Here is a 24,824-nt window from a genome sequence, read left to right on the forward strand (position 1 = left end):
CCGGCGGTGGACCATCAGCTGCGCCAGGGAACTGCCTTTTCCTGGTGATGGCGGCACTGCGCCACATTGCAACATGCCGAGTGGGACTGGCACAGTCCCGCTCAGCATATTACAAGTGCCTGCACCGCCAGCCATTTCATGGCGGAAATCCTGCAGTGCAGGATCAAAGTGGGACCATCAGGCCCCCACCCTCCCCTATGGGGATACATTCTGGGGGGCACATGTATTCCCCAAAGTTCCAGCACAGCATGGACGGCACCGTCCATGCCGCGCTGAAATATTTTTGCCGTTTCCATTGCAGTGCCTGTTTTTCAGGAACCATCATGGGAAAGACTGTCCGCCTTACACGAGTTCAACTTGTAATAATGTTGGCGTTCCTTTCTCGGCTTTGGTGCAGATGTGCCGGTGGAGAACAGGCGCAACTACGCTAAAGTCTTAATTGGGCCCCATGCTTTTTCTGAGTGGAGAAAAACAGGCAATGTGGTGTCCTAGCCATGTCAGAAAGTAAGCATATCAGTGCCAAAATTGTATTTCAAGATATAACATTCAGAGCAACGATATCAGAATTATTAGAATGGGGCCAATCCACTCCATAAAGGTACATTTTTGGTGCCGCTAATATCAAAGAGGAGCCGAAGTCCAACATTGAATGGAAGGTTGATCATTGCTCTGAATGTCATATCTTAAAATACAATTTTGGTGCGGATATGCATACTTTCTGCCATGGATAGGACATCACTTCGCCCGTTTAGCTGCCTGAAGATTATGGATCAATTTAAGCGTATATCCATACCCTTTTGAACGAAGAACAGGCCCAAAGACGCACATTATAACTGATGATACGTCCTTCTTCTTCCACCTTGAAGAAGTCCAGTGTGTTGGACGAAACGCATTGGCTATTTGCTATACAAACTTTTATAGAAAGTTTTGGATCAACATAAGAATAAAGAGAAGATCTGTACATACCTTGAAAGTTTATATTTGTATTCCTTTTTTAAACTTATCATTTGGTGCACCTTTACTATGTATATAAAAAATATAGGTCAGAGTTTGTATATATGAGTGTAGGAAAAAGTAACTATAATACAAGATATAGCAATATATTTTAATTAAAAAAACAAAAATGTGATGTATATATACAGTCTTTGTGTATGCAACACTTACCTGGGTATGTCTGAACATGCAAGTATTAAATGCATGTACATATGGATGCAGATATATAGGGAGTAGTCCTTGTATATCAATATTAATTATATATGTGTATATGTTACATATATTTGCGTACTCATGGTTGGTTCTAGATGAGGGGGTCTGTCTGTATACATGAATATAAATATTTTTTTCATCATAAAATTGAAAAAACAGCCAATGCCTTTTAAAATGAATATATAAATACCAATTAATTATGTATTACATATATATTTATGAGATAGTACATAGTAAATACCAACCCTGGGCGGTGAACTCCGCTCGCGGAGTTTGCGGAGATTCCCGCACTGCGCGGAGTTCCGAAAAACTCTGCTTCGCACAGCGGAGCGGAGTTTTTTTCCTCACTCGCGTTCACCAACGTCCAGTTGGCGAGCGTGAAAAATCCACCTCCCGGCAAGATTTTTCCTCGTTTGCGATCGCTAACATCAAGTTGGCGAGCGCGGAAAATAAACCTTCCAGCGAGATTTCTCAATGTTGGGGGGGGGGGGGGGTGTGTGAGGTTTCTCATTGCGAATGGTCACGTATGCTCGCGTTGAGTAACTGCCCGTTCGTGTTGAGAAAGCTGCCGCTCGAGTAAAAATCTACTTGAGCGGCAGAAAAGGTAAGCCTGTGCTGTGCATGGTGCTGTTTGCAATGATTGCACAGTGCGGACAAGCGTACGGCACTGTGCAATCACCGCGACCTGCATTTTTCTACCGCAGTCCGCCGCTTGTGGAGCTCCGCGTAGTGTTACAGTTTTTTTTGCACTTCGCGTGGTGCAACTCTGCGAAATCTGCCCAGGGTTAGTAAATACATGTTCTTTATATAACATAATAACATTGATGAAGACGGTGTGCACACAGCTTTATGCTTCTTTCTTTTCTTTTTTCTTTAATAACTACTGAACATATTTACACCAAATCACAAAAATCTTTTTCAGGACCAAGATCTAGCTATCAGCCAAATTTGGTGCAATTCCATTTAGCGGTTCGTGCTGTAGTTACGTCTAAAATCCCATGGGGAAAACGTGTTTTGGGACCCCACCTTTTTTCTCAGCCCCCGCTTGATGAATCACCCCGAAACATTCGAGAAAGAAGCTGAAGTGAGTGGCAAACTAGTCTTGAAAATTTTGTTAAGATTCGTCAAAAGGCACCAATGTTTTTAGCAAAACAAAAACACTTTTCCTATAGAACTAGCTGCTAACTATAACTACCTACTGGTGACTGCCAGTAGGAGATGGAGAAATATATATGGGAAAATATGGAGAAGAGGTTGTCGTCATACATGTGTCTGGTACATGCGACTATGCTTTCCTTTATAATCACATAAAATTCTATGGGGGAATTTTATATTTAACCAGAACATACATGAATATACCAGACCATGTAAATATTGTTGCTTCTAGGTAAATATATAGAGGAACTTACACCTGGTAATAAAACTTTACTAGGTGTCATGTAATATATATGTATGTCTGTACATGCATATCACTACATATTTATATGTGTATGCATGTCTCTGGTATATATTAATTTTAAGTTATTTGTTGAGAAAAAAACCCAATTCCTTCTACCTTTGTCCCATCCCTCCTGTCTCCGACTCCTCCCAAACCTTTCCGATTACTATGAAGTACCAAACCTTCTTCTCAAACGTCCACCCCCATTTTATCCAATTCACACAACTAGCAGGTGCCCATGTCCAGTACTCCCAATAACAACTCACAACTTCCCTTTTCTAATCCACTTCCCTTCCTCAATCCCTACCCAAAGCACTACTGAACGCATGAGAACACAAACCTACCACAACCAATCCACAAGGAAAAAAGTAAGCGCATATAACTAATCAAGTATCTATTTCACACTAATCTTGCGTTCCGAAGTAGGGTGCTACTTTTCACAAAGTGCTTCAACGCCTGGTCAGAGGTGGTAAGCGCTCTATAAAAACAGTTTACAATGGGCACGCTAAAGTACATATTTCGACTTGGCAAGGACTTGTGTTCTTGTATGGGCGATGGCTTTCTGGGGAAAGGCAATTTTGGAAAAGCTTTCCTGGAAACTGGGCTGCCCGGTCTGACATCTGCCAGGCTTTGCACGCGCAGTCAGCCACACCACAGCAGAGATCGAGCGGCACCGAGAGCTGTGTATCTCTCTTTCGGGCACTCTGTCACCCTGACGGAGTTTCCTTTGCACACATGCATCGTCTGTTGTAGGTATTTAATTCCATGTAAAATATTGTCGAAGCAGCAGTGAGAGGGGTAGGCGAAAGGGGCAGCGATTTAACTGGAATTAGGTTACCAGGTGACTCATCAGGAACAACATGTTCCGGTCCTGGGCTTTCTTTTTTGCATATCATGTTTTCATGCATGTTCGCTCGATTCAGCACGACATGCCCCAAGAGACACTACACATCCTAAAATGCATCCGGTTACTCTAAGGGCTGGAAAGGCTGCCCCGGTGATATGGGGTTATCTGGTAACTCTAAATTTGAAGGGATTCTGCCGATGAGGGCCGACGCAATGACATTCCACCCACGGCTGCGTGGGCGCCTGGAAGTGTGTTACCAGCACACGCCTCCCTCCTGCGCGCTAGTAAATCGTGACTGGCTGACTCAAGAGGTGGATAAAATGAACAGTTGAGTAATAGTGTCAGCTGTGATTTACACTGCCTGCTAACCACGGAGGGCTTTTCGGAGTTAAAACTCTTATAATGGCACAGCTGTCAAGTTGCCCCGGGTCAGGGGGCAGGAGAGAAGGCTTCAGCCATCCACGGCTTTTGAGTGAACAGCACCTGTCATGCTGGTTCTTGTAGCCTACAAGTTCCAGCATGCACATAGGCTGGCAACTGAATCAAGGCTTGCTGAAAGTAACCCCTATGACAAGAAGCCATTTCATAACTAGGTGCACGAAGCACACTCTACCGGCGCCACCATCTAAATTTCTCCCCACTCTCTCTCCCCCCCCCCCCCCCCCCCCCAAAGCATCTTGTGCCTCAGCTCAGTACCGTTCGTCAGCTCCAGCTCCACGGTGCACAAGTCTTCCTCAGGGGCGTCGTCGTCCATCACGGGTCCGAGGTTGAGGTGGCTGAGGGGGATTTTGTTCCGGTCCTCTCTGAACCGATGCTTTATTTTCGGCACTTCCTCAATTTCACGGATTCTGACAGAAAGGAAGCCTGTGTGCCACGGCTTCCTCTATCTGGTGAGTATTGGGCCTGGGCCTGGCCCTGTCATTGTGCCGGGACCCCAGTGACCCCCTACACTCCCATGCACCCCCTTCACTAGCTGCCGCCACTTCTGCACGCACCAACTACACTCTTAACTGAACTGCGGCGGGCACCACTGCAAGGGCCCCCACCTCCCCTTTATGCACCAGCTAATCCAGTCTACGCTAGCGAGACCCCCTGCACCGGCTACCCTCTCGGGGTACTCACCCCCCACGCAGCAGCTGCCCTCTCTGCAGTAGTTAACCCCTTTTACGTCAAGGATTCACCTCTCGTACCTGGACTCTACCTGTCAATCGTGGTCCTTTCCTGTGACACCCCTCCCCCACCTCGGCTATTCCACCATATCCCCCCTCTACCCTAAACTTAACTGTTGCTCTTCTACCCCTTTCCCATTCGTTGTTTTCCTTCTTCCTGTCTCTGAGTCCTGGCTTGTCCTCTCCCCTTTAACCCTGCTTTTCCTCTTCCTGACACTTATCCCGGCTTCGCAACATCTTCCTCTTGCCCCCGTTTCCTGATCTGTCCCCCTTCTTCTCCTTCCCGGATGTCCAGCTCAGCCTCCAGGAATGCCAAAAGGCAGGAAAAGTGGGGGAAACCCAAAGCAAGGCAACCCGGGGCAGGGCTACGGCGGCCTGGAGGAGGCTTGACAGCAGGGAGGGCTGGGAAGAGATACCTGGTAGGCGGAGTCTATGGAAGGGGAGGAGATATTGGGTGTAGAGGAGGAGCGGGAGGTACGGGTCCGTGCGCGAGAGGGAGGGGTAAAGGAATAGAGAGCAGAACGGAGAAGATAGAATTGGTGGCGAGAGAACAGAGGCAAAGAAAGACAGGAGAGAGAGTCACATAGAAGGAGATACGCGGTTGGGGGAGGAATGAAACTGATGTCGAGGGAGAGACAGGCGAGTGAGAAGTGTGCTTAAGGGAGGAGTTAGGGGAGGGAACATGGGAAACATAGTAACTGGGTAGACTTTCTGACTGCCTCTTCCTAGATACAGTGATCTGAGAGGAATAGATAGGCGCGCTCCAGTTCAGAGAAGGAATACGATTTTTCGACAAAGGGAAAGGTAGAAAGATGCTTGTCAGAGGACAATACCATTCAGCAGGGATGGCAGGGGCGTAGGCAAGCCTGTGCTGGGCAGGGGGATGCAAATCATTCACCCCTCCCCTCCCCAGTCCTTCAGGGCGCCTCTATTCAACTCAAGGCCAATGACTATCTGTGAGATATGGAAGACCTAAGACCCCTCCACCATATTTTGCGGGGGTGACGGGACATGCTGCGTTATGCCACTGAGAGATGACTGCATTGACACTGAAGTACTGTTCATCGGGGAGACACATCAAAATACACTGTGGGTCATGTAGCGCAGTGGGGCCTGGGGTGATGAGGCCTACGCAGCGTGTAATCATGGACACCACCTTGCAGTATGTTATGTGCTGGCGGGAAGGCCCAGAGCGGTTTCTTGCCATTTATTTATCTCCTCGGGTCGAGCCCGCCGTGAGGACTGCGTGCACAAGATACATTGTAGTGGGGAGCCCGGATGGCTCGCTACATCCATCATTTTCTTTAGTGTCTGTCTATCAGGTCGGTATTTTCATGGGGATGCACACATGAAGTCCCTCAGCTTCTGGCTTGGTGCAGGATTCGTCCAAAGACCATACCTCTGGCTCCAGGAGTTGGAACTGGTCACTGCATCCGCCTGCTTATTTGGCGGTGATACGGTCACAAAGTCTGGGCTGAGTCCATCAGCGGCAGGAGCAGGCTCTTTGCTCCCTGCTTGCGAGTGTCTTGGTGGGGAGGCCACTGGCATCGGCGAGCTAAGGGGGTATGGCTCTGGGCGTCGTCCAGTTCTTCCATCTCTTCCAAGTCTGTGTGAGGCCTCTTGAAGCCTGATACATTCCTGGTGACAACTTGCTGTCCTCTTTGGGCAGTGATCATTGTCCCTCGCACCTTGACGATGGTCCATTCTTCCAGCTCATAGGGTGTCCGGAACTTCCAGCCGGGATGCCTGTCCATGACCACCACGCAGTCCCCCACTTTCAGCTGTGGTTCTTTTGATCCCCTGGTAGCACTGGCCTTTTGGTTAGTCACTGTCCTTCTTGCTTGAGTGGCCACGCTGTCTCTCTCTGGGGATTTCCATGCTGGGTCGGTTGGCATGCTATCCCGCGGGGCCTTTTTGAAGAGAAGATGGGCTGGAGCACACCGGGTGGTGCTATGGGGCGTTTGCCTAAAGGCATCCAGGAGTTGGTTGAGCGCCGACTCAACATCCTCTCCCTGCTCCACAGCGATGAGCAAGGCCTGGTTGAGGGTTCGCATGAATCGTTCCACCTCCCCATTAGCTTGAGGCCATAGGGGGTGATCTTCCTGTGGCGAATCGCCCTCTTCTCCAGATAGTTCCGGAATTCGTGGTCTTGGAACGGGGGCCCATTATCAGAGCGGATCTCATCCGGCAGGCCTATGAGGGCGAAAGTTTTGTCCAGGACTTTCCCGACGTGCAGGAATGCCGTTGAAGCCACCACCTCTACGACTGGGAACTTTGAGAAGTAATTGACGAGCACCAGCGTGTTGCGACCATCGGGGAAACTCCCAATGTCGAATCTGATCTTGGACCATGGGAGCTCACACGGTTCTTCAGTGATGACTGGCGCCGGGGCAGGGTTGCCACTGGTGATGGTGCATGAGCAACATCGTTGCACCATGTCTTCCACCATGGGGTCCATGGCTGGGAACCAGACTTTGTTTCGCAATCGAGCCTTAGTCTTCGCCATTCCTTGATGCCCCATGTGTGCCAACTGTACTATCCGACCTTGCAGTGCCCTTGGGATCACAATGACGTGCCCTCTTAAGACGACTCCTTGTTCTCCTTCACTCAGCTCGTTGCAAATCTTCCAGAGCTGCTGCCGGGCATGGCTGTCCTCTGCTCGCAGTGACTGGGCCCGTCTCGGAAATGTGTCCAACCATTATTCAGCAGGGCCTTCTTCACTCTGGCCTGTGTCTCGTCGTCGGCCGTCGCCTGGCCAATCTCCTCCAACGTCATGGCCTTGGGGCAGGCCTCATACGAGACCATCTTCACAAACGCCTCATCCGGAGGTGGGCTTCCAGCGGCAACCGGTTCTGGGTGTCTTGAGAGGTAGTCTGCTGGGTTGTGTGCTCCTGGGCGGAACACCACCTTGAAGTTGTATGCCTTCAATTGCACGGCCCACCTTTCAATTCTGGGTGGCGCCAGTCTCGCTGACCCTGCGAAAAGTGGCAGCAGTAGTTTGTGGTCTGTCACCACCTGGAACTCCTGCCCATACAGATAGAGGTGAAAGTGTTGACAGGCCTGTTTTATTGCCAGGGCTTCCCGCCCTATCTGGGCGTATCTTGTCTTGGTATCAGACAGCGCCCAGCTGACGTTTGCGACCGGCCTCCAGGTCTCCTGGTCATGTTCTTGGAGGACTGCTCCTAGGCCCACGGGGCTGGCATCCACCATCAACTCGGTGCGTTGCCCTGGGAGGAAGTAGGCCATCACCGTTTTGTCCATGAGCGCTGCCTTTATGGAATTGAACACTGTGTTAGCGGCTACAGTCTATTCCCACTTGTGGTCACTGCGGGTGAGGGTGCGGAGTGGCTCTGACAGGGAGGCCAAGTTCAGTATGAACCTGCCACAGTAGGTGGTCATGCCTAGAAAACTGCGAACCTCGGTGGGCATCTTTGGGGTGCTTACCGCCCGGAGGGCTTTGGCCTTCTTGGGATCCACTCGTAACCCTTCTCTGGTGAAGACGTACCCAAAGAAGTCAACAGATTCTTGGTAGGAGGAACACTTTGTTTTGTGCAGGGTCAGTCCGCAGTCTTCTAGTAGCTGGAGGTTGGCCCTTAGGTGAGTGTGATGTTCTTCGAGGGTGTTCGAGAACACCAGGATGTCGTCGCTTAAATTGATGACGTCTTGCAGGCTGGACAGTGTTTCCTTGATGGCATTCTGTAAGACTTAGGCTGCAGACAACAACCCGAAACTCAGTCTCTTGTATCTCCTGAGGCCGACATGGGTAGAGAACGTGGTAATATACCTGCTCTCTAGATCGCGCTCCAACTGGTGATACCCAGCGTTCAAGTCCAGCTTGGAGAACCATTTGGCTCCATTCAGGTCAGCCACAATGTCGTCCATCGTGGGGGTAAGTTGATGTTCCCTTTTGACCCCTAGGTTTGGGAGCCTCATATCTACGCACAGTAGTATGGCTACTGGTTGTTTCAGTTTCTGGGCCACCACCAGCGGGGACACCCATGGAGTTGGGCCAGACACTTTTTCGATAACATCAAGGTCTTCGAGCTTCTTCAGCTCTTCTTCTACCTGGGGCAGAGATTGAACGGCACCCTCCGGTGTCTCAGGGCAGTAGGCCGCACAGTGGTGTCGATGTGGAGCTTGAACTGTTTTCCCTTCAACTTGCCCAGTCCTGTAAACAGTGCAGGGAAATCTCGGAGGATGGCGTTGGCATGGGAGTCATGCATCTGACGAGCGAAAAAGACCAGACCTAGGTCTTCTGCCATGTGGCAACTGAGCAAGGTGCCTTTTCTTCCTTCTGTGATGTGGAACTGGGCCTTTGTGACATGATTGTCGCTGGTGACTTCAGCTTCAATGACTCCTCTGAGGGGCAGTGGGGGTGTGCCTCCGTAGGTGTAGATCCGGGCTTTGGTGGGTGCTAGAGGGGGTCGTGGTGACAAACGTTAGTGCTGCTCCGAGTCCATTACATTGATGGATGTGCCCGTATCGATGAGTGCCTGGACAGCGGACCGCTCCACCAGGACAGAACACATCGGCGGTGGTCTCCGGTGTGTCCTGCTGACAAATGATATGACAAACACGTCTTCGTCATCTTCTTCAGGCGCAAGGCAGCGCCCGCGTGGCAGGTCGTCTTCTTGTGATTGTGTGTCGTCGAGTGATACTTGGCATAGGCGTTGCATCATCTCCCGCGGCCTGGTGTAGGTCTGTCAAGACCGGCTGCTTCTACACACCTTGGCGAAGTGATTAATTTTTCCTCAGCAGGAGCACGTCTTCCCCTTTGCTTTGCACACTGCCTTTGGCGGGTGTTCCGCGCCACAGTTGCCGCACGCTCTTCTCGTCGACGGACGCGGGGCTGAGCGAGCTGTGTTTGTGCACCACTGTATGGCTTCGACCCGTTCTTCTTTGATGGGCGTATACCTTGGTGCACGTGGCGCTGCGACAGTCCTGTGTAGAGCGGCCTCCATTTCACCTGCTCGGGCATCTGAGAGTGTCCGATCTTTGTTCCAACGACAGAGAGTCCAATATCCACGGGAGCGAAGATAGTATCTTTTTGCTCTCACAGGGTCCAATCCTCTATAGGTATAGAAACACACTACAGGAAGACGTAGACCCCTCAGAGAGCGAAGAGACCAGAAAGGACCACCAGGTCTTCTACCAAGGTGTCAGGCAAAAGGCGTCAGGGTTCCTACAGGGAGACAGGAAACAAAAAGAAATTCATAAGTCTTACTCCCTTTTGACCAACCCCACTGCTTTCCTTACATTCTATGCCTTCTCATACTCACATAACCAAGACCTGTAGAAAGTGGACTGAAGGACTCTTCACTTGAAAGGAAATGAGGGATTAATCAAACATAAGGGATCTGCGCCTCTCTGTGAATCCAGTGCTAGGAGGGCAGGCCAAAAACAAGATGAGGGCCTTTGGAAGTATCACTCCCACTCAATGAAGTAGGAATACAGCGTCTTACAATGTGCTGTCTTTAGTGTTCACCAACAAGATACTTATTTTCAGTAGTCCTTTCTCCTTGTCGATGCTATGCTTTACACTGATAGTCTCTGTTTAAGAAAGAAATAGGACTGTCTGTAAAGACAATGCTTCGTGTCCTCAACTCCTGGTATAAATGTTATAGGACGTTACGGGGGCAAAATAGATGGCGCAATAGCGCGTTTCAGCACGAGCCTCTAAATACAGTGAAGTAACGCCTTACAGCGTTTGCGGCAATAATGAGTTCAACAGCGCTTACCTGCGCTGGCGGCAAGAGGCAGATCACTTAGCGCATTTCCAGCGCTGACGGGAAAAGGCAGGTTACTATGCAGCAATAGTCAGTTCAAAAGCGCTTCCTCGCGCTGGCGGCAAGAGCAATACATGAGCGCGTTTCCAGCGCGTGAGGCAAAGCACAGTTCCAGAGAGACTCCGGTCACACCAGATGATCAAACTCACGTCGCAGCCTTCAAGTTCAATCGTATTGGTTCCGTGAAAACAGGTCAAGTAGGTGAATGACGAGTAGCCTTAACGGGAAGGGTCCAAACAAGAAAAGGGGGCGTGGTCCTCATGCAGGAAGTAAGGCCAAGCACTCGTGATTGTGAGCAGGCAGCCTATATGCCGGTATCAGTCACCTGACCTATCGTAATGCAGCATGGGAAGGCATACAATGTACTCCCTCTTGTAAAGCATTCTGGGATCTGAAGTTTAATGCTGTTTGCAGACAAAAAGGGTACAGGAAGCGCGACTTCTGACAGTTCTCCCCCCTAATGGTCTAATCACAGGTCTGGGTTTGGAGGGATATAAGGCGTGGAATCTCCTGACTAAGACTGGGGCATGTACATTCTCTGCCGGTTCCCATGTTCTATCTTCGGGAGAATACCCCACCCAATCTGTTAGGTATTGTATCCTTCCTCGATGTCTTCGAGAATCAACAATGCGCCTGACTTCAAACTCTTGCTCACCATTCACAGTGATGGGAGGAGGTGGAGGTTCTGGACTAGAGGGAGGGATGAAGGGTTTAAGGAGAGAAATATGAAAAACAGGATGTATATGCATGTCCGTTGGGAGATCGAGTTTCATGGCTACCGGATTAATTATCTGGATTATGGGGAAAGGCCCTATATATCTGGGCCAGAATTTACGCTGTCCTGTTAATCTGATATTTTTAGTTGATAACCATACTTGATCCCCCTCAGAGTAGACAGGAGCAGGGCGCCTATGTTTGTCCGCCTGTTCTTTCATGCGTTGTTTGGTTTCGAGTAATTCTCTTGTAGCTCGTTCCCATATGGATTTAAGGATCTTGTGGTGTTCATGTACTGCAGGTATGTTTAGCATTTCAGGGGGAAGATGTAAAGGGAGAAACTTTGGGTGGTGCCCTGTCACAAAGAAAAAAGGGGAAATTTTGGAAGCGGAATGTGTGGAATTATTGTAGGCGAATTCTGCTTAGGGAAGGGCTTTACTCCATTCACTGGTTATAGTACTCAATAAACATCTTAAAAACTGTTCAAGAGTTTGGTTTGTCCTCTCTGTTTGTCCATCCGTTTGCAGATGATAAGCGGAAGAGAGTCTGTGATCTATATGAAGTGTCTTATAGAGTCCTTGCCAGAATTTAGAGATAAATTGGGGTCCTCTGTCTGACACAATGACTGAGGGTAACCCATGTAACTTCATTACGTTGTCTATGAAGATGTCAATCAGTTCAGTGGCTCGGGGAAGTCTTTTGAGAGGAATAAAATGAGCCATTTTGGATAGCATATCAACTACCACCAGGATAGTTGTACAACCTCTACTTGTAGGTAGGTCAGTGATAAAATCCATACTGATAGTGGACCAGGGACACTCAGGGACAGGTAAAGGACGTAACAGGCCGGCTGGGGCACAATGCATGGATTTCTGTCGTGCACAGGTGGAACAGGCTTTGCAAAATTCAGAGATGTCATGGTACATATCTTTCCACCAGAACCACCTTTGACAAGTTTGGTGAGTCTTGCCACTTCCAGGATGTGCAGCCAGGGGTAAAGTATGACACAATTTCAATACTAGTGAACGGGTTTCAGGGGAGGGGATAAACAACCGTCCTTCATGGTAAAACAAGCCGTTTACTACAGTATTCAACGGATCTGCTAACCATTTCTCTTGTCCTAGCTTTTTATACTCCAGTTCTAATCGGGCAAGAAAAGAGTCAGAAGTCACCTCCTCTTGTGTTTCCAAAGCAATGATCTTGTTTTCTGGAATGATGGGCACGGGTGTTTCCTCCGTGATACTGTGCTCTTTTCCTAACCTGGACAAAGCATCTGCTTTTCCATGCCTTGCACCCGGCCGAAAAGTGATAATAAAGTCGTATTCACAGAAGAAAGACACCCATCTCATCTGTCTGGGGGTGAGGACTCTGGCGGATCGAAAGAATTGTAGATTTCTGTGGTCAGAATAGATCGTAATAGTATGGGGTGACCCCAACAGATAATGCCTCCACTCCTGAAAAGCCATCTTTATGGCTAACAGTTCTCGTTTCCCTATCGTGTAATTCTGTTCTGCTTGTGAGAGAGTTTTTGAGAAATATGCTATAGGATGGAGAGTACCCGAAATCCTGTCGCGCTGCGACAATACTCCCCCCACTGCATATTGAGAAGCATCTGCTTCCACAAAATAAGGTAGGTTCTCATCTGCGTGTCTGATTATGGGGGCAGAGGTAAATCTGTCTTTTAAGGCCCTGAAAGCCGCTTCAGCGGTGTTATCCCAGTCAAACAGCACTCCTTTCTTTAGCAATCTAGTGATGGGCGACACTAATTCTGAGAAGTGATGTATGAATCTTCTATAGAAATTGGCGAAGCCTAGAAAGGATTGTATTTCTGTCACGGTCTTGGGGCTGTTCCAATTGGTGATAGCAGATACCTTAGCCGGATCCATATGAATCCCCTCCGGCGAGATAACGAAACCCAAGAAGTCAACCTTTTGTGTGTGAAACAAACATTTGTCCAACTTGGCAAACAGATGGTGTTCTTGCAAACGTTGCAGTATTAGCCTCACATGATTTACATGGTCTTGATCGTTTTGTGAATAGATTAGGATATCGTCAATATAGACGATAACAAAGAGATCTAAATAATCTCATAGTATTTCATTCACAAAAAATTGGAATGCTGCTGGAGCATTACAGAGGCCAAACAGCATAACGCAATATTCGTATAAACCGAATTTTGTACGGAAAGCCGTTTTCCACTCATCTCCTTCTCTTACTCTGATTAAGTGGTACGCGCCTCTGAGATCTAGTTTGGTGAATATTTTCGCCTTCCGTACTTGATCCAAGAGAGTGGAGATGAGTGGAAGAGGGTATTTGTTTTTTACCGTAGCTTTATTCAATGAGCGGTAATCCAGGCACGCTCTCAATCCTCCTTCTCGTTTGGGGATGAAGAAAAGAGGCGAGGAGACAGGGGAGGTAGAATGTCGAATAAAACCTTTCTTCAACATTTCCTGCAAGTAGTCATAAAGATATTTAGTCTCAGGTTCGGTCAATGCATACACTCGACTGATGGGCAGCTCCGCTCCAGGGATTAAATCAATCCTGCAATCATATGATCGATGCGGTGGTAGAGCTGTCGCCTTCACTTCATCAAATATATTAGCAAAGTCTTGGTACTCAACAGGCAGACTCGTGGAGTAGGAGGAAGAAGTTGCGCAACATAAAGGCGTTTGCCAGAGCGCAGTTTCTCTGTAACAATGTAGTGTACAAAAGGAGGACCTTAAGGTTACTGTTCTAGAGACCCAATCTATATGGGGATTGTGTTGTTGCAACCACAGTACTCCTAATATGGCCCCAAACGTGGGAGTATCGATGAGATCGAAAGAGATTACTTCTGAGTGTCCGTTGTCACACACCATGATAATGTCTGGAGTATGATGTTCGATCAACCCTGATGTCAACTCTGACCCGTCCACCGCTCGAACCTTTTCGGGATGTTGTTTTGTGATAAATTGCAAACCCAGGGCTTTAGCTACCGTTATATCTAAAAAAATTCCCGGTAGCCCCAGAATCTATTAATATAGCCATGGCTTTTCTATGTTGAGAGGGTAGAATAAATACCACGGAAATAATAAAATGTTTGGGCACAGGAGACAAGTGGTTAGGAACAGACTGAGAGATCTGAGACACTGAAGGACTTGGGAAATCGATCCCTAAACTTACCAAGTCTCTTAGTTTTCCGAAACCGAAACGGCCCCGGATTTATTTAGGATACTACTACCTGCCTTTTTAGGCTTCCCGGGGCATTCTCTAGCGAAATGCCCTCCCTTACCACAGTAAAGGCACAAATTCAAACGTCTTCGTTTTTCTCTTTCTTCAGCAGTTAAAGGGCCTCTGATCCCCCCCCCCCCCCCGATCTGCATCAGCTCACTAGATTCCTTGGGATCTTTTTTTATCAGACCTTGAAAGAAAAAGACAAGGGTATTCTCCTTTCGTCTTCTCTCCCTTCCTTTCTGTCAGCCTATGGTCCAATTTGATCACTAAATCAATAAAGGACGCACAATCTTCTGGAGGATCTACTATCTGAGACAGAATGTCTTTTAAGTCGTCTCTTAACCCCCTATAAAATAGGGAAGTTCTTTTTTCTTCAGGCCACTGTGTCTCTGTGACTAACCTGTTGAACGTGGTTATGTACGTAAGGAGGTCCTTCGTACCTTGTTTCAGGTTCAGTAACTCATTGTCACTTGCCTGCATATAGGAATGGCGAGCAAATAAACTCCTGATAAATTTCTTGGTTGGGTTAATAATTCTTATCTCTCTGTGAGGTGTTTTGTGAAATATTGGGCCTAAAATTTACCTTCTACACACAATTTGAAAGCTACTTGTATACCATATGTGATTATCTAAACACAGTTTCAGCTGTGTGTCCGGTAAATGTCTCGTTTTTGTTTATAAAATTCCATCTCTTAATCGACACACTAATAGTATAGCGTGTTTAGAACCCCTAGTTCCTTATATCAAATGCCATATAGTCAGCTCCACTCCAATATGGCGTCAATATTGATGACTCTACTACTAGCCTATATGGCCTTACCGTGAGTTCGTCTCTTTTTTAGTCGAGAAATGAGTGAGTTTAGTGTTTTTTCACCATACACAATTTATATCTATCACCACATCGTATATTGACACCCACTACATTTGGATAGTTCGTCTCTTTTTTAGTCGAGAAATGAGTGAGTTTAGTGTTCCTCCACCATACACAATTTATATCTATTACCACATCGTATATTGATACCCACTACATTTGGATAACTTTAAAAGGTATCGCAAATATACTGGATAATTTCATTCCAACTAGACCAATGTGGCGCCTGTATAGCCAGGTCTCCCAGTGGATTGACGTTTCAGCTACTCGGATGCTGCCTTGAGACGCGGAAGAGATTTCCTCCTGGAGTTACTCGCGCGATAGATCTGTTTACTCGGACAAACGAGATGGCGGGAAAACTCCGGGTAGCTTCAGGTGGAGTACATTATCATAGCAATATATAATAGGCTCCTGGACAGCACGGTAAGCTGATCATCCGTTCCGTGCTTATTTTACTAAGGACTGCATTACATCAAGTAAGTTACCGACCGGTCTGTATATTCTCGATCCCTTGTGAGAGTAGTTAGCTCTTTGCACAAGTGAGTATGTATAAGGTTATACAAGTGATCCGGAGGTAGTGTAGCAGTGAGACCCTTAACTAGTATGGAGTAAATTAGAGATAACAATACGTTTATATTAGTAAGGGGTTGGGTTTTAATAAGGCTTCTGGTATAGTAATCAAGCCAAGACTTTGGATGTAATCTTAGTGCATAGAAACAGTATGGCAACAATCCCATAGTTATCAAGTCTTGACCTGAAATCAAGTAACATACAGGCCAAGTTAGGACTTTGTATTTAATCCATGTAATAACAAACAGTAACGCTACTAGTCTTCATCCACCTAGATACCCCCTGAGGACGCTGTGGACCGACTCTACTCCTCGCGGCCCCCGCTTCGCGGGTGCCGTTCGTGGGCTGGTTGTTCACCTGTGCCGCTGATAAGTGCGGGGACGCTTTTGGGGTCGCTCTTGCCTGATTTGAGAGGACGCTTTGCTGACACCTGAGGGACCCACCGGGGAGGCTGATCGCACGGGACTGCGAGGCCCAGGGTGCACTCTGCCAACTCTTCCTGCACACCTGATTCCTCTTCCCGGCCCCGCCTCCATTGACTGGTTCCCCGCTTTCCCATAAAGTGTTGGGATACTGCTGAGTTCGTTGCTACTCACCCCCTGAGGACGCTGTGGACCGACTCTACTCCTCGCGGCCCCTGCTTCGCGGGTGCCGCTCGTGGGCTGGTTGTTCACCTGTGCCGCTGATAAGTGCGGGGACGCTTTTGGGGTCGCTCTTGCCTGATTTGAGAGGACGCCTTGCTGACACCTGAGGGACCCACCGGGGAGGCTGATCGCACGGGACTGCGAGGCCCAGGGTGCACTCTGCCAACTCTTCCTGCACACCTGATTCCTCTTCCCGGCCCCGCCTCCATTGACTGGTTCCCCGCTTTCCCATAAAGTGTTGGGATACTGCTGAGTTCGTTGCTACTCACCCCCTGAGGACGCTGTGGACCGACTCTACTCCTCGCGGCCCCCGCTTCGCGGGGGCCGCTCGTGGGCTGGTTGTTCACCTGTGCCGCTGATAAGTGCGGGGACGCTTTTGGGGTCGCTCTTGCCTGATTTGAGAGGACGCTTTGCTGACACCTGAGGGACCCACCGGGGAGGCTGATCGCACAGGACTGCGAGGCCCAGGGTGCACTCTGCCAACTCTTCCTGCACACCTGATTCCTCTTCCCGGCCCCGCCTCCATTGACTGGTTCCCCGCTTTCCCATAAAGTGTTGGGATACTGCTGAGTTCGTTGCTACTCACCCCCTGAGGACGCTGTGGACCGACTCTACTCCTCGCGGCCCCCGCTTCGCGGGAGCCGCTCATGGGCTGGTTGTTCACCTGTGCCGCTGATAAGTGCGGGGACGCTTTTGGGGTCGCTCTTGCCTGATTTGAGAGGACGCTTTGCTGACACCTGAGGGACCCACCGGGGAGGCTGATCGCACGGGACTGCGAGGCCCAGGGTGCACTCTGCCAACTCTTCCTGCACACCTGATTCCTCTTCCCGGCCCCGCCTCCTCCACGCCCTCCCTCTTTTTAACATCCTCCCTGTCCCTACGCGCTAGCGGTACGCGCGCGGGACGCAGACCGGGGCGAAGACCGGGCAAAGAGCGGGCCGTTCGAGGACGGTCGAGATCGGTCTCGGTCAGCCACCCTGTTACTTTGCCTTCCCGCGCCCCCTCCTGCCTGTTAGAGGATAGCCGCTGAAGAATGGCCATGAGGGAGACCCGAAGCAAGACTCAGAGTGCTGCTGGGAATCCTCAATGCACTTTGGACTCATACTTTGCCAAAGCTGGCACACTATTAATTGAGGACATCACTACACTGGAACGACGCATCTCCCAGGAAATCGAATGGGTAAGAAGATCATCGTTGGGCCCCCTAGCCGCAATAACAACCCCGACTCAGAGACTTGATGTCAGCCCAGAAATGGATGGGAGCGAGGGTTTACATGAATTGCTTGAATCGGCTAGATCGCCATGTCCCATTCTGCAAGGCACTTCCAACTCTGACTGTACTATTTCATCTCAGGTTGATCTTAGTATATTGCCCCTCCCCCTCCCCCAACTTAAACCTTCCCATTCTAAGACTAGTTCCAATACTTCCATACTTCGTAGGGAAGATAATAGTTTGGGGCTTACGCAGCTCGACCGCAATGGGACAGGGGCGAGGGAAGGAGCCATTTCTAACAATAGTAAGAAGCCCCAGACGCCACGGGGAAAAAAAGGTAAAAATACCAAACTTCTAGCCGCACCACAGGCCAAGAATTCTGAGTCTACTAATAAACGACAAACATCACTACAATCTAAAGGGCACCTATCACTTAATTTGTCATCAAATAAACCAGATATTACGGGTTCAACCCTGGGTGAGGAGGACATTACACTCTCAGATATCTATAATCTGATGAGGAGATTACTTAATCCCCTGGAAGCACGTCTGGGGAAAATTGAAACTTCCCTAAATCGTATTGTCAATGATATGACTACATTAAAAGCTGCCTGTGCAAAAGACAATACAGCCCCAGATATTGTCTCAAGTGGCGCGACGAATAATTTACCCCCCCCAGCGACCAGTCTGAATCCTTCTACCCTTCCTTCTAAAACATATATACCGCCTCTTCAACGCAAAGTACCAGCTTCTGACCCAATACCAAATAGAAGCCCAAATAAGAATTCGCCCGCATGTTGCACCAAGGGCTTGAATAAGAGCATTAGTGAGAAACCAATGATTATTAATCTACCGCCCGAGGCCAGCCCCTATACTATAATTCTAGCAGGTATTCCCGCTTTAAAAGAACCATCCAAAGAGTCAGTTGAATCGCTCAAAAACAAGGTTATCAATTGGCTCACAATTAATAGACCACTCCCCATTGGAACAAGTAGCCAGGTTTTGATGGTAAGAAGAGTTCAATGGTTGGGTGGCCTGAAGAAATCTATACAGGGAGACTGTGTCTTGGTCAATTTTAGAGACCCCAGGACAGTCTCCCATATATCTAACTGGCCCTACCGTGACAGGGGAACCACAATTCAAGCTCTACCATTATCTTTCTTTTACCCACCTCTAGTACAAGTGCAGGGAGAGGGCGACTGGGAACTTGTACGATGTAGAGGCCATAGGCAGAGCTATGAGAATAGGGGCATCCCCTCTACGAACGACAAAACACACCTTGACTACTTCCCCACACAGAATAGATTTGGGAGTTTAGATTGGGTGGACTGACTGACTAGGACGAGCAATAAAGAGGAAAGTGTCCCACTTGCCCTAACAAAGGAACCCAACCTATCGGAGGCTGAGCCCAGGAACCTGGTAGACTACAATTTTTCAATCTTGGATATCCAGCCAGATGAGGTGGTGTTTACCGTAGCCCCTGTCCCTGACATGTGTATATCTCCAGCAAATGATCTGGGTAGTACCCTACTTACAGATGAATCCAATGGCACTACTAACCCCCACGTTATCAAAGTGCTATCGTGGAATGTGGCGGGCCTTGTAAACAAGCTACACGCCCAGAATGGAACAAATTTATCAGGAGTAAGGACATCTGCATGTTCCAGGAAACCTGGGCATGTGATGAGGTGACGTATCAAGGATACGCTTCATTCACCATGAAAGCAAAATGGGGAGGAAAAGGACGACCCTCGGGTGGATTGGCAATATGGCTAGCAGCTGACCTGGGATGCAGTGCTGTCCTACATTCACTTTCCACAGAGGATATTCTTGTGGTACTATTGGAATGGCCCAATTCCAACAGACTCATGTTGGTAAATGTTTACTCCCGCCCAGTAACCCACGGGTCGGAATCCCGTACCATTGAGGAACTTGCTCTAGTTTTAAGCGAAATTCCTGTGGATATGCCCTACCTAATTGGCGGCGATTTCAATTGTCACTACGAGCCCCTTTCTGGCCTCTTAGATGGCCTGGCCGAAGAAGAGGATGCGCTCTGGTCCATACCTCCTCTCGAGGCACCCAGACCAAAAGCATGGACACCTCCCGCGGTCCAACTCACAACACTCACCTTAAAATTCGGTTTACGGGCATGTAATGGCCGGAAAAAATCCGATATCCCACCAAAATACACATTTAGCAGGGGTGGGAGGGAATCAAAATTGGACTACATTCTTGTCCCCTTAGCATCCTGGTCTTCCATCAAAGACTTTAGGGTTTTGCCAGGTGTGGATAGTGACCACCGCGCTCTTGAAGCAGAATACATTTTGCCTGACCGCGTGGTCATGAGGGAGCAGACCACGTCATTTCGGGCGGGCCTAACAATTACCAACAACCGACGGAGAGTGAGATGGGAAATATTACTTCTTAACCGAGACAATCTCCCCAGTCTTTATGCCCGGGCGATTCCTATTTTTACTAAGGCTCTGGAAGTCATTGATCGAAATGATTGCCCCGATAACTGGAATGAGTGGGGGACTCTTCATACAGACCTAACCCTGGCACTATCTGACATTCTATTTACAACGCAGGGAGGACCCATTAAATGCCCACACACTCCTAGATGGTATAACTCCACATGCCGGAAGGCTAAATCAAACCTCCTGGCTGCACTGAAAGAGGGTTTAGGGATCGAGGTTATCAGGGCTAGGCGTTCAGTTTACAAACGCATGATTGGCGCTGCCCAAAAGGAATGGGAACACAATAGGTGGGAGAAACTAAAATTGACATTAGCAAAAGGTGATTCCCGCTCATTTTGGCGCGCTGTAAACACAGGGACAGATACACTACCTGATGCAACTGAACCTAATATCTCAGCTGATGCATGGCGCGATCATTTTAAGTCCCTATATAGCACACTAAATCAATCGGAGACGTCCAATTTTATTATTGATAATACCAGAGGGCACTTTTTTACTCTAAGGGAGGTACATGATGCGATAGACAGATTAGCACCAGGCAAGGCACCGGGACTTGATGGACTGCCTGGTGACTTATTTAAAAATGAACCAGCCGTCTGGGCGCCATACCTACTGTGCTTATTTAATTCCATTTTGGCCGGCATGGAGGTCCCAAATACTTAGTTGGGAGCAGAGATTGTCCCAATATTCAAAAAGGGATCCCCTCTGCTCCCTTCCAATTATAGACCAATCAGCCTAATAGATGTCACACAAAAGTTGTTTGGTAGACTACTATTGAATCGTCTCCAAACTTGGATTGTAGAGAGGGATATATTGAGCCCTTTTCAGGCTGGGTTCAGGGAAGGCGTCTCTACAATAGACCAGATTTTCCGATTCAATTACTTATACTGGAAAACTGTGACTGCGGGCAGAGGCACGCTGTATACGGTCTTTGTCGACCTGCGGGCAGCATTCGACTTGGTCCCCCGTGCAAAATTATGGATGGTACTAAAAGATTTAGATGTTCCTGGCGATATCTTAACTATGCTGATGAGGCTCCACCAGGGCAACTATGCTAAAGTCAGATGTGGCAAGGGAGGTGCACTAACAGAGAACTTTACCGTGGACACGGGGGTCAGACAGGGCTGTGTGCTCGCACCGACCCTGTTCTGCCTCTTCGTGAACGGTGTTATAGACTTCCTGACAGGGCTAAGCTATATTGACGCCCCAGTGCTGAATGGCAGGAGGGTACCCGCAATCATGTTTGCGGATGATACCCTCCTGCTCTCAAAATCACCAATGGGCCTCCAGAGAATCTTGGATGGATTCATTAATTTTTGTGAGCTTCGTGGTCTGGAGGTGAATGCGACCAAAACTAAATTTATGACCTTCAACCCACCCCTTACAACCCGCCCAAACCCCTCGATCGGACAAGAAAGTTTGGCCCGGGTCTCTACATTTGAATATCTAGGTGTTACCTTGAATCAATCTTTGACCTGGGATACGCATATTACCAGAGCAAACTTGAAACTTGCCCAACTCGCAGGTGGTATAACTAGGCTGATCTCAAGATCCTCCTACAAGCCTCTCGGCCCACCTCTTCATATCTACAAAACACAGGCTAGAGGGGCAGTAACCTACGGGGGTGAGATATGGGGACATGTAGCATGTCAGAAGTTGCAGATAACCGAGAACAACTTTATCCGACAACTGACTGCCTTACCATCAAGCACCCCGCTCCTCCCGTTGAGATTGGATCTTGGCCTAAGACCAATTTCTGAAGAATTAGGACTGAGGCCCTTGATGTACTGGCGCAGAGTCTGGAGTTCACTCGAGTTATCCAGTTATAGAGCAGAACTAGAAGAAATTCTGCGCTTCCCCAAGGTGTTGCATATACCTTGGTTTAAATATATCAAGAACACCTTTGAAATGATGGGGAAATCAGAGTTGTGGCTTGACCCACGGAGCGCCTGTCCAAGGATCTCTCGTAGATCATTGGCCGACGCTTACCGCGAGTACAAGTTACAGGCATCATTCCAATCACTTCGTCAAGACTCGTTGTCCACACATTTTATTGCTCTCAAGGACCATTACCATCTGGAACTGGTCCTTGATGATGTTGCTCCACCATTAACACGCAAATTGTACTTACAGTGGCGCTTTGGATCACTCCCGTTGAGGGCATACACGGAGCACTGGCTTAACACGCAGACTACACCTAACTGCCAGGCTTGCCCTCTCACGAGAGAAGACGACTTACATATGATCTTTTTCTGTCCTGCATATAACAAACCACGTAAATACTGGCTTGTGCCCCTCCTCAGGAACTTAGGCTTTAAGGAATACCGTCCTGCATACAGAATCCTAAAATCCGACCTGTCTGCCCCTACTGTATGTGCCGTAGCCAAATTTTTAACCTCAGCATGGTTTATTCGCAATCGCCTCATGTCCAGATAAAACCCCATTTTAAATGTTTTTATGACTGTTTTTACGAGGTATGCATTGTTCAGCTATGTCAGCTAATATTACAGCTTAAAAGTGTTTATTTTATCATGAAACTATTATTGTTCATGTTTTATCGTTAAATTGACATTGTATCTCTTTGTATCTTTTATGGTCCATAGTGACCGAAATAAAGATTTGATGAATGAATGAGATATGACTCAATATCAAGTGACATATAGGTTGAATTTTCCACCTCCCCTCTTTTTAACATTATTAAATAACATTGGGACAACTATAGGCAAAGTATGCATATATTGATATGTATAGGTTAGATGACTCTAAAGACATGTTTTGTTATTGCAGACCCTAATTATAGGAGGGAAATAACACAGCGCCAAATTTTACCAAGAAGCAACATAAAATCCATGCTAAGACGACAAAGGAAGATTTAAAATCGCGCATACCTTATCCTAAGGTAATATATCAATATTTTTGCGCTAGATTTAATTGAATGATTTCGAGTTATTTACTCTGCTAATTATGTAACAATCACATTTTATAGGTTGGCCAATATATATCATAGCGACAATTTTACCAAGAAGCTTCACAAAATCCATGCAAAGACGACAAAGAAAGCTTTAAAATCGCGCATACCTTATTCTAAGGTAATATATTAGTACTTTTGCGCTAGATTTAATTGAATGAATTCGAGTTATTTACTCTGCTAATTATGTATCAATCACATTTCATAGGTTGGCCAATATATACCATAGTAGTCCCTACAAGCAGATCCGACAATGAATAGCGAGTTTTAATTAACCAGAACATTGCAATTTTGAAAAAGGATAAATTGGAAGAAGAAGTAGTTCAGTGAAATGGAAGGTGAGAGAATCCCGCGTTCATTGAGAATTTAACAAATGGGTATACCATTCAAATACCCAAAATGAGCACCAAAATAACTAATCCTGAATAATCGAATTAATTAATCTCTCCTTTTCTGTGTCTTAATATCAGAATAATCTTAGGACTTCGCAGACCCCTGACAGGACCCTACCATACAGTAACAGTGAAAACCACTGATCAATTACATCGATGGTAGCCTGCCAAAATTTTAAAAGGTGAGGTTTGATGTAGTCTTGTTACATTAACCAGAGTGGTAAGATCATTTTTGGGAGTTAGTGAGGCCGCATTGGTTTCTGCTACAAATATTGGATAATGTAATACGTGTGTCCAAGAGTTTTTCTAAGTTGCAATAAAATTCTAATTGGGAGGATTGATTGTTGCCTACAGAAGAATACAAGAGTAATGAAAACTAAACTAAATGGGCTTTTCTTTTTTAACATTGTGTGAACAGGTTTAGTACTTGTTCATAAAAGACCTATAGAAACTCCTAGGAAGTGCCATATATATTGTTGGGGCTATATAACTGATAATGGGATATTGTACACGTATTGATTGTACGGAGTATATTGATTGTGCCTTTTTGTTTTAATATACAGGTACAGACCTTTTACTGTGCCAATTTCTGGTGCTTTTTATATATGAAATGAGAGTCATGAATTGGGTCTTGAGAAAGATGGAAATATAATCAAGCCATCGAAACGCGTCAACGCTTACTTTGTTACACTAATCTGTTTACTGGGGCGACAGTCAACGAGTACTAAGCACAAGAGTACCAGGTTCTACGTCCCTCATAGGGTTATGACAGATGTGTTATATTTCTGATGACATATTGTTTTTGTCTTTTCTAGTGACTCTCACTTGTTTAGGTTTTTTAAATTCTTTGTTTTATACTTTTGTGATGAACTTAAGTTGCTCATTTTTACTGTGATTTTTTATTGACTTATGTTTATTTACTGTCTGTACTTAACAAACTTTGTGTTTCTAATATATTTTGAAAAATTAATAAATGTACTAATGAAACCAGATTGTTACCAGTTTATAACTGTTTTTTATGTATTCCTGTTGGCACACAATACAATCCTCCTCAGATTGGGATGAATGAATGATATTACTGGGTTTGAATCAGGATACGTATGATATCATTATTCATTATATTAGAATTTCTTGATAGCCTATTACTTGGTCCAAAGGATACCCTTTTGATTCACTAAATTATACAGAACAGGATCGTCGTTGTCCACTAACGGCACTGCCCAAAGTGCTGCATTCCCACTTAGATACGATATGATGAATGCTACTTTAGCGGCATCATCAGGGAACGCAGCAGCTCGACAAAGGAACTGGAGATG

At 47.1% G+C, this 24,824-nt stretch overlaps 1 protein-coding gene and 1 long non-coding RNA gene across 2 annotated transcripts in view; one reads left to right on the forward strand and one right to left on the reverse strand.

The window, feature by feature from the left end:
- Positions 1-4,320, reverse strand: part of RPS6KA4 (ribosomal protein S6 kinase A4) — a 173,048-nt gene extending 168,728 nt beyond the window's left edge. Inside the window, exon 1 of the mRNA XM_085625976.1 lies at positions 4,188-4,320. Within this exon, the coding sequence (XP_085482102.1) occupies positions 4,188-4,245 (58 nt within the window). The 5' untranslated portion in view covers positions 4,246-4,320. The remainder of the gene's footprint in view (positions 1-4,187) is intronic.
- LOC146798676 (uncharacterized) lies at positions 4,258-24,497 on the forward strand. The gene is made up of 6 exons (XR_014968746.1): positions 4,258-4,381; positions 22,936-23,047; positions 23,135-23,237; positions 23,325-23,454; positions 23,587-23,690; positions 24,072-24,497. It is a non-coding gene; the product is annotated as an uncharacterized LOC146798676 (long non-coding RNA).
- The last annotated feature ends 327 nt before the right edge of the window (positions 24,498-24,824 follow it).

This window comes from Triturus cristatus, chromosome 9, assembly GCF_964204655.1.
Source record: "Triturus cristatus chromosome 9, aTriCri1.1, whole genome shotgun sequence".
NCBI classification, from domain to species: Eukaryota; Metazoa; Chordata; class Amphibia; order Caudata; family Salamandridae; genus Triturus; species Triturus cristatus.